Here is a 15,367-nt window from a genome sequence, read left to right as displayed (position 1 = left end):
TCCCTTTACCTCCTCTCTCCTCACTATCCCAGGCCCCAAACACTCCTTTCATGTGAAGCAGCGATTTACTTGTACTTCTTTCAATGTAGTATACTGTATTCGCTGCTCACAGTGTGGTCTCCTCTACATTGGGGAGACCAAGCGCAGACTGGGTGACCGCTTTGCGGAACATCTCCGCTCAGTCCGCAAGCAGGACCCTGAGCTTCCGGTTGCTTGCCATTTCAACACTCCCCCCTGCTCTCATGCTCACATCTCTGTCCTGGGATTGCTGCAGTGTTCCAGTGAACATCACCGCAAGCTCGAGGAACAGCATCTCATCTACCGATTAGGCACACTACAGCCTGCCGGTCTGAACATTGAGTTCAATAATTTCAGAGCATGACAGCCCCCCACTTTACTTTCATTTTTAGTCATTTTTAGTTATTTTTTCTTCCTTTTTTTTTTTGGCATTCCTTTTTACATTTTTTACAATCTTTTTTTGTATTTATTTCAGTTCATCTTAGTTTGTTCAGTTTGCTCACCCACTGTTTTTTTCAGGTTGTTTTTCTTCAGGTTTGCACTTGCTGATGTTCAATATTCAGTATATTCACACCTAATCTGTACTAATGCTTTGTCTTTCAACACACCATTAACATATTGTTTGCCTTTGCTCCGTGACCTTTTGGTCAGCTATGTGGCCTGGTCCAATCTGCACCTTCTCCTTTGTTATCTCTTGCCCAACCCCCACCTCACTTGTTTATAATCTGTGACTTTTCTAATATTTGTCAGTTCCGAAGAAGGGTCACTGACCCGAAACGTTAACTCTGCTTCTCTTTCCACAGATGCTGCCAGACCTGCTGAGTGAATCCAGCATTTCTTGTTTTTGTTTCAGATTTCCAGCATCCGCAGTATTTTGCTTTTATATAAAAGAGGGAATGTACGACTTTAAAAAGGGGCTGAATAAGTCTGCCTGCAGGGGTCCTATTATCCTCTAACCCTGCTTCACCCAAAGACTATAGTTGGCCTTGACTACTCAAGCTATACCACAGGAAATCAACTAATAATGCATTGTATGTGACCTAATATAATGTACAACATACTGTATAATACTAAGGGAGTATTAACATTTTTGATGGAATTTTCCTAATAGGTGTTGTTACGACTGAGGCGGGAGAAGTGCACTGTTAATTCTAGTTCCACTTTTCCATGGGTCACAGCATATATTTAAATTTTTTCCCCACTTACTGATAGTCAATCATAGACTCTATTTTTATCCCAGAATAAAACACACCAACCAGGTTTCTTTAATAAACAGCAAAATTATCAGTATATTATAAAACAAGTCTTAACCAGTAATGAAGTAAAGCATAAACAGATTGAAATATTAAAGTTCCCTTTTTACCTTAGTCACTCTCCCCCTCTATCTCTCTCTCTCTCACACACACTGGTTAACCAGATAAATAAAGGGATTTTTGTCCTTAGAACTCTATTACAGACAAAATAAAACACTTGGGGCTGGATTTTACCAGCCCCTCACGTCATGGTGGGGTGGGCCTGTAAAATACTTGCGGCAGAGGCCCCCCCCACGATGCCGAGAAGGCCTCGCCGCATTTACCAGTGGCGGCGAGGTCCCGGCAGGGCCTTCATTTAAATATTAAAATTAATTAAAGCAAGATGTAAATAAACCTACCTGGTCCCAGCGGCCATCCCACGCCAATATTACGGGCCTGGCCGCAACTCGCACGTCTTCAGAGCTCCGAACAGAGTTCTGAGGTGAGACGCTGGTGGGGAAGGGGGAGGAGTGAAATTATCAGGGTTGGGGGATGGGTGGGGAAGCGGGGAAAATGTTTTTTATTGGCTGTGGGGATGCTCAGAAAGGGTTGAAGAGGTTGGGTGGGAAAGTTCGTGGTAGTTGATCATTGGCATATGGGCCAATTTTTAAAAAAACATTGTGGGGGGTGGGAAAGGGCCTGCAGTTTTCACTGAATATTTTAAGTCCAATCTAAAATACTGTTGCTTTAAAATTTGAAATGTTTTTAAGGGCTTGAAGCCCTTTAAAAATGGTGCCGGTGCCTGCGTGTTGGCGTCGAACGTCGTTGCTAGGGGCGACCGCTCCACCCGCTCCATTTAAATGAGCCCCGCACATAATATCAAATGGGCTCAGCAGCAGTCGGTGCACCCGGGCATGTCGCCGACATCAGAGTGCGCCGCCACACAATCATAAAATTCAGCCTTTGGGTTGAATACTTGCTCATTCTTGAAGAAACAACAGATGAGATGTTGTGTTCCAAAACTGGCATACAGTCTAGCCTCCAAGTACACTTAGATTTGTCACTGGGATCTTTTAGAACAGTTCTTTTCAGGTGGCGCTGAGAATTAAATTAGCAGGCTTTTCTTCAAAGACAGGAGACTAGATGAGTTGGCACAGTGGGCTTCTCAGGGTCTTTGAGAGGTGCTGGACAGCTGATCTGGGTTCTGGTCTTCTCTCCTTGGAAGTTCTCTCCCTTTTTATACTGTTTAACCTCAACTCAAAACAATTCAAAAGCAAAATCGACAACTAGAGGTCAACCTTTTGATCTCCATCATTCTTGACCTGTCACTTCTTTGTAAACAACTTCTCCAGGTGTCCAAAGTTCTCTGTTTATTGAGCTGGAAGTCAGGTGGTTTCCTGGATAGGCTTGTTTTCCTTGAGACCCCTCAGTGCCCCTTTAAAAAAAAAAAATTTCCAGGGACTGTTTTTCAAAGTCAACTGGCCTTTACTTGACCACCCCCCCCCCCTTTGAAAACCCCAAAGTTTAACATTTCTTCAGTCTTTCAAAAATGAATCCTCAAAAAATATATTTAACAAAACACTGAGGCATTTTCGTAACAGTGTAAATGAACTGCCTTGAGGAAGCTAGTTGCAAGACAGCGTATGCGCTAAGCAATGCCATAGGAGATATTCCAGTAAGAGTTAAGCACTAGTATAGAGAATAAAAACTCTAACTGAGAAATGTAGGAAATAATGAGCACCTGTGTAACTAAATTTGAGAGGAATGACATTTTTAGGTCATCAATTGAAATGGTGACCAATTGTAATTCAGAGCAGAAAATATGTAAAATAATTAGTATAGAAACAAAAGGGAGTAATGTAAATGGAACAGTAGTGCAGTGGCTAAACGTGAGTTATAGTTTGGATAAATCCAAACTATCAGCACAGCATGAGCTGCAGTAGATTGCAAGCAAGGTAATAAATTCCATTAGTAGAGGGATGAAGTACAAATTGTGTTGTTGCCGTATAAAGCATTGGTCAAACCTTACTTTGATGTATTGTGTACAGTTCCAGCTGCCTATTTATAAGGTATTGCCCTCGCGAGGGTACCCCGATGAGCAACAAAGCCAATTCAGGTTTGAGGAAACAAGATGGATGCTGGTCCTTTTTTTTGGACTATTTCAGACTTGGAGGTTATCAATTTGAGCTTTTCAACGCTACAAAAGAAATTAACAATTTTCCAGACAATTATTTTATTGTGAAGGTTTCAAATGCAAGGACTCAAGTTTAAAGAGTTTAGAGCAGAAAAGGACCATGGCAGCCCATAATGTAGACCATGAGATAATTGGATGCGTTTCAGCGAATGGATTGAAGAGTATAGTATGTAGGTGTGGTTGATCAATTTTTTTTAAAAAGAAAACTATTCCCTTGGTTTGGTTTAATGCTCTTCCCCTGTCCTGAAAGTTTTATGTTCTTAAACTTCAGACACTGAATTGGTGATGTGTAAGATTTAAAACCTTCCTAATAATTTTTTCTTGGACCAGACAATAAGAATTTGGACATGGGGCCACATAATATATCAGGATGATTTATTAAAGCTAAAAGCAATACTTAACAAATCCAAGGCAGTTGATATCCTAGTCCAGATGGCCTTGATTCTCCAGCTCTAGTGGCACTTACGGCTCGTGATTTCTCTTCTCTTGTCTCCTTTTATCATCTTCAAATCTGTGCCTTGATCCTTTCCAAGTCAGTTCTTTTATTCTTCATAGCCAGTGGCTCCTTCTGTGCACTGATTGGTTAATACATATCACTGTTACGATTGGTCCTGCCAGTTTGTTTGTTAGTACTTCCATTTGTTTTGAAAATGTGATCATGATGTACAATGTGTACAAACAGTCCATTATAACCTTAAGGTCAATTAGATCATACATTTTTGGCAAGTCTCATCCTGCTTCCCTGTTACATTTTGATCACAAGTTGTTACATAGTTTTCAATATCTGTTCTGCTCTTTCCCTTTATCTGTTTATTAGTCTGTATCAAAAAGTAATTCTGGTTGACTCAAGCTATATAGGTCACATTTTTTCCCCAGAAAGATATGCAGCTAAAGAACTCTTCGTTTACTAAAAGTTTATTCAAAACATATATATATGAAAGTACATAAAATTCATAATACAAAAGATATAAAAAGGCCTGTAAAAATGGCAATCCACATTTCTTACATATGTGATGATTTTTTTTTAGAAGTTCTACCTTTTGGCTGCTCATTACATTCACGAAGTTGGACTCCTGGCAATGTAGTTTTTTTTGCTTTTTTTTCTCTGCCCACACCCCCAGTGTTTCCTCACGATGTGTAGCGCAAAGGAAATGTTTTGACCTAGAATGGCATGCAGTGCCTTTTATTCCTCCTATTTTTGGATGGAACCTTCCACTTCCTATCCTGAAGTGATGCCACTTGTGCCCTGTCACTCTACTGCACAATTATTTGATAGGAAAAGGTCAGATACCATGAGCTTACCACACTTGCTTCTGTGGCTGGTCCATGGTTAATTTAGAGTGCGGTTATAGCACAACTAATTGAGATTCAACTCCATAAAACGTCAAAGTTTCAGATTTGGAAATCAAAATTTGCACTTAACCATGCATAGTAAAGCCCTTAAATAGTTTGGGTAAGGATAGAAAACCAAATATGGTCCAGTTTAGCTAAATTACAATGTAAAATTTTCTTAAAGTTCCATGAGTATCCCCTACTACCTTGCCTAATTTGAGAATTCCGTATGGGTGAATCTAAAGAGTGAGTTTTGGCAGGCTGTTCATGTATAGGAAACATCTCAACCTAGCCAAGCCTGATCCTGTGTTTGCCCAACACCACTTGCACACCTTTAAGGGACCATTGGATAGCGACAAGCAGTGGGGAGCTTAGCTTCCAATTTCCTCCCTGACCAAAGGCTGAAGAGTCTAATTATAGTGCCCATCTACTTCCTTAAGATTAGCCAACTCAGTACAGACTAGACATTGAACTTGGGATCTTTTGGGACTATGTAGCTCTTCACCAGCTGAGCCAGTAAAGCATAATGTCAGCATATCCCCTTCTCAAGGATAATTAGGGGATGAGCAATAAAGGCGACACTCCCATCCCATGAATAAATTTTAAAAAAATTGTGCCACTTGAATTTTTGTTCACCTGAAGTTTTTCAATATTAATGTAATGTTTGCAATAAAATCTGCAAAAATGTTGATAGTTCAGTAACACTGAACCGTTTTCTTATACCTGTAGCCTGTTCAGATGGATGTGTCATTCCTTTGTAATCTAACGTTATTCAGGTCACTTTGTTGCTCATCAAGTTCCTTAAAATAGAGTATTTTTGGTTTTATAGTATCTTTGACCTTAAAATGCAAAACTCATTACATGGCAAGGTCAGTTGCTTTTTTTAAATTCCCCTTTAAACTTAATGAACATCACTGTTATGTAGGAAGTATTGTAACCATTCTTGCTTTGAGGTTGTAGATTTAAGAAATTTATTGCTAGCATTCCAAACAATGTTGTTTTCTTGCAGATTTGTGACTTTGGTCTTGCCAGAGTAGAAGAACTTGATGAGTCCCGTCACATGACCCAGGAAGTTGTCACTCAGTATTACCGAGCACCAGAGATCCTGATGGGTAGTCGCCATTACACTAATGCCATCGATATCTGGTCTGTAGGGTGCATCTTTGCAGAGCTTTTAGGCCGTAGAATCTTATTCCAGGCTCAAAGTCCCATTCAACAGGTAAACAGCTGACTGAAGTGTATTTTGGCACAAGAAAAGGTGCCTTATGTTTCAAAGGCATGAAATTCCTATGTACTGTTTTGATAGTCATTGCAAGACATTAATCTACTATTCCTTCACATAAGCCCTAAATGTGTAGCAGGTTTCAATAAGTTTATGTATAAAGACACAGTATTTGCTTCACCTCAGTAGTATTCAGATTTGAACCTTTTATTAACCTTAAGCCACCTATCTGAAAAACACTCAAGTCGATCTTAAACGTGATATTAATAGATGGAAGAGAGAGGAAAAGAAAAACTGGAAATTCACAGTACAATGTCTTTTTTTCAAAACGTTAATAATTGAAACTAATAGAGGTCATACAAATTTGTTTATAAATTTTACCAATGCACTCGCAGAATATAGGAAGAGAGCAATAAAAGTATGCCACTTAGCCCTTTGAGCTTTTCCCACTATACAGTTATATCGTAGCTGGTCTGTATCTCCTCTCCATTTATCTGCCTTGCTCCCTATCCCTTGATACGCTTACCTAACAGAAAAAAAAAACTATCAATCTCCATCTTGAAAATTTCAATTAACCTAGCATCTGCAGTGTTTTAGGTAAGTGTTGTGGATTTTCATTACCTATTGTGTCAAAAAGTGCTTCCTGATTTTACCCCTAAATGGCCTACTCTAATTTTAAGATTATGTACCCTTGTTCTGGATTCCCCCACCAAAGTAAATAGTTTTTTTGTATGTACCATATTGATTCCCTTTATCATTTCAAAAGACTTTGGATTATTCCTCAAACTTCTAAACTCAAAGAAATACAGTTGTATTTTTGTACCAGTGTACTAACTTTTAGTGATTTGTGTCCATGGACATGTAAATCACTTTGCTCCTCCACAGCTCCTAGTCTCTCACTGCTATGAAAATATTCTGATTTGGCTTGCTCTGATCCAGAGTGGATGATCTCATACATACCCATATTGAACTATCTGCCCCAGTTTTTCCCACTCCATTAGTCTGTGTATGACACTTTGCAACTTCTTGCTCCCGTCTACACAATTCGGTGTCCCCTAATTTATGAAGCAGCTATCAAACAAAACTGCTGATCCATGGGTTTTGTACTGCCTTCAGCTAGCAAGAGTAAATTGTTGAACAGTATGATGCTGGTTTTGATACTGCACCAACCATGGTCATTAAATTTGTATAAGGGTTTACAAGTCATAATGCAAATTTTAAAGTCTATAGTTTTATACATGAATGTATTCTGAAGAGGGAGAAGTTGCCATGCTGAAATGTGTTGCAAACAGGTACAGTTTTCATTTTAGTACTCCTGTGAAGAAAGTGGTATATTGATAACAGGGTAAATAAGCTGAAGGGTAGTTCATTGCATCCAATAGGGGATCGTTCAGAAAAATAAGTCTGTAGATTTTGCAGCTGGAATGGACACTTATCTAAATAAAACTATTTGTTGCACCAGATCATTGTCAAAAATAATCATCCCATTTGCTCTAGTAGCCGCAGGACACCGTGGACCAGCCAGATCTCTCTCTCATTGTGTGACATTCAGTTTTTTAAATTTCATGTACTTTTATTTGTAGACTTCTTATTTAGCTTGTTGAATAGGGAATCTGTCACAATTCAAATTGTAAAGTTTATGTCAATGGCTAAGATGTATTGGGTCACTTGGAATTTAACTAGTCCTTACTTGCTTTCCCCAGGTTAAAGTTATACAGTGATATGCAAAATGTCACTTCAAAGGCATTACTCTTATGCAAAGCAAGGACTGCTTCCTTTGTCCTGAAATAAATCAAATGAAGGTGCTTTGCACCACATGCAGGTGGCCTGGGTCTTACACTTTGGTTCAAGAAACAATTTTCTGTTAATGGTTTAGGTTCCAATATGGGAGAAGTGCCTTTTGTCCTCCTATAGTCCAGTTCCAACTTAAGATAAGAGATGTATCCCAGGTAGTGTGCTCGCAGTTTGCTATTTCTATATCACAGCGCTACATCTCAAATAGAATTGTTCTCATGGAACTGTAGGAGCAAAATTGTGAGTATTCAAGTTACAGAGCAGCTGCTAGTATTTGTGTTCTCACTTTCTGAAGTCAAGGGGGATCATGACGTCTCGTGTCATTGACCTTACTGGAGTGTTCTAAGGCACCTAGCTCAAAAGAAATGTATAGGTAACCCAAAAGAAGTCTCTTCCCTATTTTAAAAAAAAAATTTCTCCAGCTTAGCTTTTACTTTCCTGCTTAGCCAGCCCTGAATCTGCTGCTCCCCTCCAAACATATAGGCTGGGACAACAGCATTCAATACCTTCAGGTCTGACCTGTCCCCAATCCAAACTGTGCGCCAGAAAGGGTACTCCGTTAACAGCAGAACCAATTCCTGGGAAGAAACCAGTCTCTGTCTACCAAAAATGCTGCCAAATCAGCTGTTCCTGTGTCAGCTGATTTTGCCAAATATCCCTTAGGTACGTTGCTGTTTGATTCTGCACCCAACTCTATCCTCAATGGCTTTTTTTTTTTAAAACTACCAGCAGTAAAGACATAACTGGGTAAATGTTAGTGATGTCTGGATTTGTGCATGACTTATGGGTGGGTCATAGCATTTTGCTGGAAATAGGAAGGTCACATTATATGTAAATATGTGTCATAATCAACAACAAACAACGCAAATTGAAGGCGCAATGACAGCAAACAATATAGACTAATGCAAATTGGGATTGTATATAGTAGAGTGCAATTGAGGTTTCAGACAAGAAAAATCGTGTATCTAATTTAATTCTACAAAATTAAAATGTTCACATTACAATTGTATGCATTTCTAGCCATTGCATATATAAAACTTGCACTGCTGTACAATAGTGCCTTAAAGTAAAAAAAGTCATTATTTTTGGTAGTTAAATTTAATCTGATACAGTTTCAGTTGCTTGCATGTTCAATTAATATATATTCTAACAGTCAGGAGAGCAATTGATTTATGCAAGTAGCTGGCCTTGGTAACTGGACCACATTTACTTATGCAGCTGGTGTGGATAATTGGCACATTTATTTTGAGTACCTTGAGCAGTTTTCTTAAATTGAAGTCTTTATGTAAATGTAAGTTATCTTGTAATCACATTTATAAAAATATTTAGAGAATATATATGCATGAATATCACCACAATAGATCAACTGGTAATCATTGGTTTCTCAGCAGCAGCAGCAAATAAATATGAGCATATCCCTATAGCCCAGTTTCTAGAAATCCTAGCATGGAACCTAACACGATTCCACCCTTGTTAAAAGCGCTCCTGTCCATATGTTCTCTACAAAATGAATGTTGCGGATAAATTTGAGGACCCTTTTTATTATACCAACATTTGTTATGTTTAGTGTCACTCGTATGCAAGAAAAGATATCGCTGGTTTTAATTATAAATCAGTAAAATGAAGTTTATTAAATAGTTCTAACTAGCCCTATCTACAAGTAAATTATCCAAGTTTTTCACTTGAAATAACAGGTAAATTTCTGCATCAACAATTCAAAGTTCACCTTACAATGATTTATACACACTGATTTCTAGTCGTAATTTTTTAAAAAACTAACCGATTTCAAAAGTGCAACTTCCACAACTGTACTAAACAGTTAATTATTTATCTGTGGCAGTTGGACTTGATCACAGACCTATTGGGAACTCCATCACTAGAAGCCATGCGGACAGCATGTGAAGGTGCCAAGGCTCACATACTCAGGGGTCCTCATAAACAGGTAAGATTCCATGCATCAGATTTTGTAAACACTAAGCTCTCTGCTTGTCTGTAAGCAACAGTACTTTGTGAAAGGCATTCACCAAGTTTATGGTTTGTATGTACTTGGCAAAAGAAAAGTTTTAAATTACAGTTCTTGCTGTTTGTATATTTTCTTTATTATACAATATAATCCATGTCATAAAGGAATCGCACTTTAAAAATGGTTGAATTAGCTGCTCAACCCAGTAACGCTACTTTTTAAAATGTCAATTCCTCTGCACTCACTCATTCTTGGGATATGATGCCTCAGACATTGGCATCAGCATCTCATCTCAGAAGCTATTCATCTATGAGCCCAGATGGTGTGTCAGTAAGTTAGTCAACAATGAAGACAATGGCCTGGTTTTTGTAGTGTGTGGCAAATGAACAGCACTAGCCTTACATTTTCCCACAGTCTTTCTATGGGCTTTTGCACTGGAACTTGTAATCAGAAATCCAAAACAGCGTGATGTCCTACAAGGGATCTTGACCTGTGTAAACAGGACAAGCAACTGTGTATTTCCTTAATCAGTCAAATTGAAACCTTACTAAGTCTCAGAATCTGAACAAGGAAATTTAAGTTAGAGTAGTTAATGTCAAATCATGTACCGAAAGCAAAATAGGGAACAAAAGATGGGATGGAGAGAGATAAGAGACCAAAGTAAAAATATTTTTGTTTTTAAATCTCCAACAATAGTTAAAAATCTAAAGGAATGAATTTCCATCCTTGTAAAAGTTAATTTTCAGTACCAGAAATGTTGTTTGGCAGTAATTAAGACTTGCATGCCTTTAAAAATTCACTTATACTTCAATGGATTGAAAGAAGCTAAAACATCAAACTGTAATTTTTCAAAATATGTAGAATATTTTGTCATAATGGAGAAATTTGACATTGCACAAATATAAAATCAGCTTGTCAGGGCCAGTAAGGGTGTTTAGAAGTAATTATGAACTTAGTCCCCATTTAAAAATAAACCAGTTTTAAAATTAATTCATGATGTGAGCATCACTGGCAAGGCCAGCATTTATTGCTAATCCCTAATTGCCCTTGAGAAAGTAGTGGTAGGCCACCTTCTTGAACTGCTGTAATTCATGTGATGAAGGTGCACCCATAGTGTTAAGGAGGGAGCTCCAGAAATTTGACCCAGCATCAATGAAGGAATGGTAATATAGTTCCAAGTCAGAATGGTGTTCGACTTGGATGGGAGCTTGCACGTGATTCCCATGCACCTGCTGCCCTTGTTCATCTAGCTGGTTGCGAGTTTGGAACATGCTGTCGAAGAAGTGTTGGCAAGTTGCCGCAATGTATCTTATTGATAGTACACACTGTTGCCACTGTGAACTGTTGGTGGATGGGGTACTGATCAAATGGGCTGCTTTGTCCTGGATAGTGTTGAGCTTCTTGAGTTGTTGAAGCTGCACTGATCCAGAAAAGTGTAGAAAATTCCATCACACTCCTGACTTGTGCCTTGTGGATGGTGAACAGGCTTTGGGCAGTCAGGCGATGAGTTACTTGCCACAGAATTCCCAGCCTTTAACCTGCTTTTGTAGCCACATTATTTCTGTGGCTAGTCCAGTTAAATTCCTGCTCAGTGGTAACCCCAGGATGTTGGGGGATTCAACGATGGTAATGCTATTGAACATGAAGGGGAAGTGTTTAGGTTCTCTCTTGTTGGATATGGTCGTTGCCTGCCAATCATGTGGCGTGAATGTTACTTGCCACCTATCAGCCCAAGCCTGAATGTTGTCCAGGTCTTGCTGCATGTGGGTATGGACTGCTTAAGTATCTGAGGAGTTATGAATGATACTGAATACTATAGAGGCTTCAGTAAATATCCCCACTTCCGACCTAATGTTGCAGGGAAGGTCATTGATGAAGTAGCTGAAGATGTTTGGGCCTAGGACACACCCATAGGAACTTCTGCAGTGATGGCCTGGAGCTGAGGTGATTGGCCTCCAACAACTGCAACTATCTTCCTTTGTGCTAGGCATGTGTCCAGTCAGTGGAGCTATTTCCTCTAATTCCCATTGACTTCAATTTTGCAAGAACTCTTTGATGCCACACTCAATCAAATACTGCCTTGATATCAAGGGCTGTTACATTCACCTCACCTCTGGAATTCAGCTGTTTTGTCCATGTTTGGACCAAGGCTGTAATGAGGTCAGAAGCCAGGTGCCACTGGTGGAACCCAAACTGAGCATCAGTGAGCATGTTATTGGTGAGTAAGTGCCACTTGAAAGCAGTCAACGAGACATTCCATCACTTTGCTGATGATTGAGAGTAGGCTCATGGGGTGGAATCTTGCTATTTGTGGACAGGACATACCTGAGCATTTTCCACATTGTCAGCTAGATGCCAGTGTTGTAGCTGTACTGGAACAGCTTGGCTTGGGGCACGGGTAATTCTGGAGCACACATCTTCAGTACTACAGCCAGGATGTCATCAGGGCCGATAACCTTTGCTGTATCCAGTGCCTTCAGGCGTTTCTTGATATCACATGGGGTGAATCGAATTGGCTGAAGACTCTGTGCTGGGGACCACAGGAGGGAAGCAGAGAGAGATCATCCATTGGCACATCTGGCTGATTTCTTTTGCAGCGATGTGCTTGGTTTCCCCATCATTGAGGATGGGGATGTTTGTGCAGTTTCCTCCTCCGATTAGTTGTTTCATTGTCCACCACCATTCATGACTGCATGTGGCAGGACTGCAGAGCTTTGATCTGATCCATTGGTGGTGGGATCGCTTAACTCTGTCTGTGGCCTGCTGCATTCACTGTGTAGCTTGCATGTAGTCCTGTGTTGTAGATTCACCATATTGGCATCTCATTTTTAGATATGCCTGGTGCTGCTCCTGGCATGTTCTCCTGCACTCCTCACTGAGCCAGAGTTGGTCCCCTGGCTTGATGGTAATGGTAGATTAGGTGTATGCCGGGCCATGAGGTTACAGATTGTGGTTAAATTCTGCTGCTGTTAATGGCTCACAGCGTCTCTCGGATGCCCAGTTTTGAGCTGCGAGATCTGTTCTGAATCTCCCTTTTAGCACTGTGGTAGTGCTACATAACTCGATGGAGGGTGTCGTCAGTGTGAAGATGAGACTTTGTCTCCACAAGGATTGTGCACTGGTCAGTCCTGCCAATACTGTCATGGATAGTTGCTTTTGCAACAGGTAGATTGGTAAGGATAAGGTCAAGTAGATTTTCCCTCTTGCTATTTCTCACCAATGGACGCAGGCCCAGTTTGGCAGCTATGTCCTTCTGGACTTGGCCAGCTCAGTCAATAGTGGTGCTACCGAGCTGCTCTTGGTAATGGACATTGAGGTTTCCACCCAGAGTGCATTCTCTGCCCTTGCTACCTTAAGTGCTTCTTCCATGTGATCAACATGGAGGAGCATTGATTCATCAACTGATGGAGGGTAATAGATGGTAAACATGTGGTTTCCTTGCCTATGTTTAACCTAATTTGACCCAGAGTTGAGGAACCCCATGACCAGTCCCTCCTGACTGTATGCAATTGTGCTGCTGACACCTCTGGTGGGTCTGTCCTGCTGGTGGGGCAGGACATACCCAGGGATGCTGATTAAGGAGTCTGGAATATTGACTACACCTCATTCAACAAGGTGCATCTTTTTTTAAAAAGGTTTTTACAGTGAGACAGCGTAAAAGTGCAAGTTTTTGTCAATTCACTATTTCGGGATTTCATTCTGGGAAGGACCTCAACAGCACACCTTCTGGGGGAGCATAGAATCACTGACGGAAGCTTCTGGATTTGTTCTGCACATGTCCAGACTCCCAAAGTCTGTCCATTTCAGTAGAGTTTATGGCGCGTTTTGGCATCATTACCACTTTGGGCGGTGCAGTGGTTAGCTGCAGTGACCCGGGTTCAATTCTGGGTACTGCCTGTGCAGAGTTTGCAAGTTCTCCCTGTGACTGTGTGGGTTTTCGCCGGGTACTCCAGTTTCCTCCCACAGCCACAGACTTGCAGGTTGATAGGTAAATTGGCCATTGTAAATTGCCCCTAGTGTAGGTAGGTGGTAGGGGGGAATATAGGAAGATGGGGATGTGGTAGGAATATGGGATTAGTGTAGGATTAGTATAAATGGGTGGTTGATGGTTGGCACAGACTCGGTGGGCCGAAGGGCCTGTTTCAGTGCTGTATCTCTAAATAAATAAAATCCAGACCTGTATAGAATGATCATTCATAATGACCTGAAGGTATGAGCTCAGTCATCCTTTTCTTCAAATAAAAACAGCATAAATGAGTGGACAGGCTGGTGTTGCGCTGAACAAGCCCAGGAATTGCTCCTTCGTGCTCCAATGTGTTCATGATACAAGCAATTGTTTTTCAACTGTAATAGAACAGTAGACAACTAATCCAATGGCATCACAAGACTGACAAAAATCTATGTCTGCAGTTCTGATGGAGCTCCATTTATATTTGGAAGTGTTGTGGACAGCACTCCCTCCAAATTGTGCCCTTACTGTACCTGTGCCTTTAAACATACCTTGCTTTTTTTTCAAGAGATTAAAACTTTGACAGTTATTTGCTGATCCAAAGGTTGCTCTCTCTCTGCTTTTGCTTTATGAACTTTTGTGGTTGGCTGGAGAGATGCAGAATATCATTTGATTCTGGCATCTTTGTTCTGTGCCTTCAAGTGACTTAGTAACTTGAAGGTTACTGCAGATAGGCCTTCAGTCAGCTACTTAGCAAATTAATTCTCCCAGCAATTTTCTCAGCCCTTTACTTGCTTATTTATTGTGACATTCAACTGACCTCATGTGCAGCCAGTAGCATAAGAAGGTGGCGTAAATTATTGATTTGCAACTTCATTTCATCTGAATTCAGAGTTTCCAATTTCATGTTTGAGTTTTTGCTATTTGAAAATCAAATTAAAATAAGTATTTCAAACATGAAATATCTACTGTAGTTTTCACTGATTTGTCAAATAATTTTGGAAACTGGCATTTGTTGATATACAAAAACAGCTTGTATTTATATAACTCTGTTAAAGTAGTAAAATGACCCATGGAGATTATAAAACAACATTTGATAGTCAGCCACATGAGCTATTGGAGCAGATCATAGAATGGTTACAGCACAGAAGGAGGCTATTCAGCCCGTTGTGTCCATGCCAACTCTGCAAGAGCAACACCCCTAGTCCCACTCCTCCAATCTAGATTCATAAAAAAGCTTGGTCAAAGTGGTACGTTTTGAGGAGGAAAGAGAAGAGAGGTTTAGGGAGGAAATTCCAAAGGTTAGGGCTTTGGCAGTTGAAGGTATGGCCGCCAGTGGCGGAACGATGAAAATCAGGAATGATCAAGAGGCCAGAATTGGAAGAGTGTAGAGATGAGGGTTGCAGGGCTGCTGGAGATTAGAGATAGGAAGCGGCAAGGCCATGGAGGGATTTAAAAATCAAGATGAGAATTTGAAATTTGAGGCGGTTGCTTAACTAGGAGCCATTGTAGATCAGCAAGCACATGGGGGATGGGTGAACAGGACTTGGTGCAAGTTAGGATATGGGCAGCAGAGTTTAGGATGACCTCAAGTTTTTGAGGGTAGAATGTGGGATGCTAGCCAGGATTGTTGGAAAAGCCAAGTCTAGAGGTAACAGATGTG

General features: G+C 40.3%; 1 protein-coding gene across 4 annotated transcripts in view; it reads left to right on the top strand.

Annotated features, from left to right (window-relative positions):
- The window catches only part of nlk2 (nemo-like kinase, type 2), a 277,172-nt gene that overhangs the window by 195,117 nt on the left and 66,688 nt on the right, over nt 1-15,367 (top strand). For 3 of the 4 annotated variants that reach the window (XM_068010549.1, XM_068010550.1, XM_068010552.1), the window contains 2 exons: nt 5,786-5,995; nt 9,633-9,734. In XM_068010549.1, coding sequence (XP_067866650.1) covers nt 5,786-5,995; nt 9,633-9,734 — 312 coding nt within the window. The remainder of the gene's footprint in view (nt 1-5,785; nt 5,996-9,632; nt 9,735-15,367) is intronic. The other variant, XM_068010551.1, reaches the window with a different exon arrangement.

Source organism: Heterodontus francisci, chromosome 30, assembly GCF_036365525.1.
Source record: "Heterodontus francisci isolate sHetFra1 chromosome 30, sHetFra1.hap1, whole genome shotgun sequence".
NCBI lineage: Eukaryota > Metazoa > Chordata > Chondrichthyes > Heterodontiformes > Heterodontidae > Heterodontus > Heterodontus francisci.
Note: the sequence above shows the minus strand (reverse complement) of the source record. Positions and strands in the feature narration are given on the sequence as shown.